The following is a 5,355-nucleotide window of genomic DNA, read 5'->3' as shown; positions in this document are numbered from 1 at the left end:
TTTATGGATTTGCACGAAAAAGAAATTTTATCTATTGATTTTAATTTTTAGTTTATGTTGTGCGATAGCTTGCGGGGTGTATAAAATCAAACTTGGACAACGTGGACTGTAAATTATTTATTTTGCGGGTGCGCTGGTAGCGCTGCGGGAATGCAAAAACCACGAGCGTGTTTGCTCTTTGGTTGTTTTACATTAACTGACTCTTGGCTGAGAACAATGACGCCAAGAAGCCAACGGGCGTAGCAACATACCGGCTTCAACATACCGGGCCACCTTGAAACATAGTTTCAAAATTTGCACATAAATTGACAAAAAACAAAATTAAACTATACACATCTAATAAAAAGATAATTATAAAAAACTAATGCAACATACATAAAATTAAAATATATATAATTATAAACAGATGTATAGATTCCTTGGTATAAACCGGATAACTATAACACAAAACAAAAAGAAAAGTAAAAGTCTAAAATAAAATAAAGAAAGTTAATCAGTCAATAGGTAAAACTGACAGTTTGTGAATGGGTCTTTTATAAGTTCCAGTCTCAGTTTTGACACTGACCACTCTTACCTTAGCATCAGCACTAGGAAAAACTTCTTGTATACGCCCTAATTTCCACTTCAAAGGTGGAATATTGTCCTCTTTAATGAGAACTAAATCGTTAATTTTCAAATTAGGCTGTTCTCGCAACCATTTGGGGCGCTGCTGTAAGCTGGAAATATACTCGTTAACCCATCTTTTCCAAAAATTCTGGAAAAGTTTTTGAGTCAACTGCCAACGTTTTAATGGGGATATGTTTTCGCTTAGAAGGTTCTCTTCTGGTATAGAGGAAAGAGCGGTTCCCACAAGGAAATGTCCTGGGGTAAGTGCTGAAAGCTCAGCGGGATCGTCCGATACTGGACACAAAGGACGAGAGTTCAAGCAGGATTCAATTTGTGCAGTAAGAGTTAAAAACTCTTCAAGGGTCAATTTATGATCACCTATTGTTCTTTTCAAATGCGATTTTGCGGATTTCACAGCAGCTTCCCAAATTCCTCCAAAGTGAGGTGCTGAAGGTGGGTTAAAGTGCCATTTAATTTGCTCATCGGCAAAATACTGATGGATGGATTCTTCTTTTTGAAGAGATTTAACTACTCGATTAATTTCCTTATTTGCAGCAACAAAATTTGAACCACAGTCTGAAAATAATTCATTTGGTTTTCCTCTTCGTGCAACAAATCTTTTTAGAGCTGCAATAAATGATTCAGCTGTTAAATTCCCAACAACTTCGATGTGCACCGCCTTTGTCGCGAAACACACAAATATACAAATGTACATTTTAACTGATCTAACTCCACGTCCAGATCGCGGTTTCACAAAAAATGGACCTGCATAATCCAGACCAGTCCTGGAAAATACTCTAGAAGGCGTTACTCTTGAAGGTGGTAATTGAGCCATTATCTGTGTCGCGGTTTTTTCTTTTAATCGAAAGCATTTTATGCATTTCCAGATTTGCTTTTTTTATAACTGATCTAGCATTTACTATCCAAAATTCTTTGCGAATAACTGATAATAGTAAAAGTGCTCCAGCATGCAAGAAGGATTCATGATAATGAATTATAATTAGATTAGTTAAGTGATGTTTTTTCGGTAGGAGAATAGGATGTTTTCTTTCATTCGATAATTGTGTATTTTCTAACCTACCGCCAACACGGATAAGGCCCTCTTCATCCAAAAACGGATTCAAGGAGAGGATCTTACTACTCGAAGAAATTGGTTTGCTATTTTTTAGCTGGTGATATTCGTTTGGAAATTCTTGTTTTTGGACTATTTTGACCAAAACGTTTCTAGCTAGTTTTATCTCACTACTAGTTAAATAACCATTTATGCGATTGTTCGGAGATTTACAGTTCATTATGAAGCGGAGACACCAAGCTATAATTCTTTTTAACTTAACGTATGATGAAACATTGTAAATGATCGGAAAGTCAATAGGAGTTGTTTCAATCAAGCACGATGTCTTTTTGCGTTCTTCTTTGAGAGCGTCTGTTGAGAGAGAGATTTCCTCCAAATGCGATATTTCACCACTTTTCATCCAAGACGGACCCGACCACCACAAGTCTGATGAGGAAAGTTCTTGAGGATTCAAGCCACGGGAAATGAGATCTGCGGGATTGTTATGAGTGGAAATATGTCTCCACTGGTAGTTCTCAGTCAAGGTTTGGATCTTGGAGACTCGGTTTTCAACAAAGGTTTTAAGCTGGTGGGCTGGCGTTTTAATCCATGCAAGTGCGATGGTTGAGTCTGTATGCAAAATAACTTCGTTAATGTCCATTTTAAGAGAATTATAAACCTTTCTTACAAGTTGAGAAAGAAGTAAGCAAGCTGATAGTTCTAAACGTGGTATAGAAATTACTTTAATGGGTGCAACACGAGATTTGCTTGCAATAATATGGCAAGTGTTTGATTCAGCTAGGCCTGGGCAATACATGTAAACCACAGCTCCATACGCTAATTCCGAGGCATCAGCGTAACCCATTAAAACAGTTTTCGTGAAAAAGTCAGTTAAAATGTATCTATTAATGCGAATAGTTTCTATATGTTGCATAGAAGATGCAAAATTAAGTCACTGACCTGCGATTTGTGGTGGAAGGGGATCGTCCCACGACAGTTTATGTACCCACAATTTTTGGAGAAACATCTTTGCTTTCGTGATGACAGGTTGTAAAAGGCCTAATGGGTCATACAGTCTTGCTATAAAACTCAGCACTTCACGCTTAGTGAATTTGGTGGTCATTTCTGGGATGGATACTTTAAATGTAAATTGATCTTCAATTGAATTCCACCTTACACCCAAAGTTTTGACACTCGCATCAACTTCTGATGCAAAATCATGCTCTGCTGGGTCACCTAATGGTAAACTGTTCCTTAACTCCCTTGAATTAGAGTTCCACTTATGAAGAGACATTCCACAAGTTGCTAGAATATCGTTCAGCTGCTGTTGCACTTTCTGAGCACCTTCTAAACTTTGAGCACCTGAAACGATATCGTCCATATAAATATCTTCCAAAAGAACTAATGATGCCAGTGGAAACCGTGATTCATCTTTAGCCAACTGCTTGAGAGTTCTGATTGCGAGAAATGGAGCGCAAGCAGTTCCGTAAGTGACTGTCTTGAGTCTGAATGTTACAGGTTTTGCGTACTCTGAATCTTTCCAAACAATTCTTAGAAGATCAAGCTGTGATGGATCTATTTTGATTTGTCGAAACATCTTTTGGATGTCTGCCGTGAAAGCATATTTATGTTTACGAAATCGAGTCATGATTTCGAAAATGTCCTCGACCACGTCCCCCTTCAAAAGGACATCATTCAAGCTCACACCCGTTGAGGTACTTGATGAAGCGTTGAACACAACACGTAACTTAGTGGTTGCCTTCTCTGGACGATAAACACCGTGATGTGGGAGGTAATAGGTAATTTGATTACCGGAATTGCTTTCATTATCATCATATTTTTCCATATGATTCATGTCTAAGTACTCCTGCATAAATGATTTGTATAAATCTTGCAATTCTTGATTTCTGGATAATCTTTTCCATAGTTGATTCAGACGTCGCACAGCTAAGTCTTTGGATTCTCCTAAACGCTCAACGTCCTTAACTGGCATCTGTACAATGAATCGTCCATGCTCATCTCTGCGATAAGTATTCTGAAAATGTGATTCACAATACTTTTCTTCTTCACTCTGAATTTTCATTTTATAGTCTATATCCTCTATTCTCCAGAATTTTTCTAAGCAGTCTTCGACTTCTGTTTGAGTGGTTATGAAACCGCAGTGAATTTCTGGAGTGCGGGTATTTATTGCTCCAGTTGCAATGTATCCAAAAACAGTATTGCGAAACACCAAGTCACTGTTTGCAACGCGGATATCTCCAGCCTTGATAATTTCGAAAAATACCTCCGCGCCTAAAAGCATATCTGTTCTTCCAGTTACCGCGAAATTAGGATCTGCTAATTGTTGCGGAATTTCTAACTTATCTACTTTGAAGGATGTAACAGGAAGAAAATCGGTAATTTTGGATACCACTAAAAAATTCAAGAGTTTTCAAAAAAGAGCTATTACCATTACAAATTGTAGCTTGTATTTTTGATCTTATTGTAGTTTCGTTTCCACCCAAACTCGAAACCCGATAATTTATTTTTTCTTGAGGTACACCTAATTTATTAGCGAAATTAGCAGTACAAATATTCGACATGCTGCCTGAATCTAAAACCGCCCTACATTGCATATAAGATCCATTTAAAGGATTTAAAACCCAAATTAAAACAGTCGGAAGAAGCCCTGTTTTATTTTTCGAATTGATGCAAGATAAAGAAGCAGAAACAATTTCATTATTTTGTTGATGAATATTAAATACCGCTGCTTCGGGATTGAGATCATGACCCTGAGAAGAAGCCAAAACCGCAGAATTGTTTATAGTTTCGCGTTCTTTATGGAGTAGTGTATTATGCTTTGAGTGGCATATGTAGCATAAATGTTTCGATTTGCAATTCAATAACTTGTGTTGACTGCTTAGGCAATTTAAACACAATTTATGTTTTGATACCAGCTCACTTCTCTGATGACTATTCAATTTCAAAAAAGAATCGCACTTAAAGATAGGATGATTCATTTTACACAAAATGCATGATTGAGTTACACTTTTATTAATTAGAAATGTTTTCGTTTTTGGATTTCTCTCTTGACTTAACTTAAATCTTAAAGGAGTGGTTTTGCTAACATTTTCTAATATTTGAGATCGTTTTTCCAAAAATGAAAATAAATCATCTAATTTAGGAACATCGTTTGAGCTAATATTTAATTCATACTGCCTTCGAGTTTCCCTATCCAATTTTTGAAGTACTATATTTAAAACAAAAATATCAGAAAGATCATTGCGATTATACTCCAAAATTTTTAATGCTCTTATATTTTTCTTTACACAATCAATTAAATTACGTAAGTCTTTAGACGACTCATGCGTTAATTTTTCAATATCTAATATTGATTTAACGTGAGATTCTACTATTAACCTTTTGTTTTCGTATCTTTCTTCTAAAGCTGTATATAATGAAGTGAATGTATCATCTAATGTAATAAGATTTTTAGCTTCTCCGATTAAAGCTGAATTTAAATAGTGTAGTTTTTGTGCATTTGTCAACTGATTATTGGATGTAATAACATTATTGAATTGCAATTTGAAAGTACTCCATTCTTCACATTTACCCGAAAATTTCGGAAGCGGAATTTCTGGTAATTTTATGCTAACACTATTGTTTACAAAACTTGCGGGAGTTAATTTCACTTGATTAACTGATTCTAAATAGGTTAA

At 35.9% G+C, this 5,355-nt stretch overlaps 1 protein-coding gene across 1 annotated transcript; it reads right to left on the bottom strand.

The window, feature by feature from the left end:
* Nucleotides 1-493: 493 nt before the first annotated feature.
* On the bottom strand, nt 494-2,522 carry LOC147811061 (uncharacterized). The gene is made up of 2 exons (XM_087162209.1): nt 1,527-2,522; nt 494-1,444 (listed from the first exon to the last, which is right to left on the bottom strand). Exons 1-2 carry the CDS (start codon nt 2,520-2,522, stop codon nt 494-496), a joined length of 1,947 nt encoding a protein of 648 aa, XP_087018335.1.
* Nucleotides 2,523-5,355: the final 2,833 nt, after the last annotated feature.

The sequence above is a fragment of the Parasteatoda tepidariorum genome, chromosome 4 (genome assembly GCF_982258835.1).
Source record: "Parasteatoda tepidariorum strain Cologne lab strain chromosome 4, Ptep-v5.0, whole genome shotgun sequence".
NCBI classification, from domain to species: domain Eukaryota; kingdom Metazoa; phylum Arthropoda; class Arachnida; order Araneae; family Theridiidae; genus Parasteatoda; species Parasteatoda tepidariorum.
Note: the sequence above shows the minus strand (reverse complement) of the source record. Positions and strands in the feature narration are given on the sequence as shown.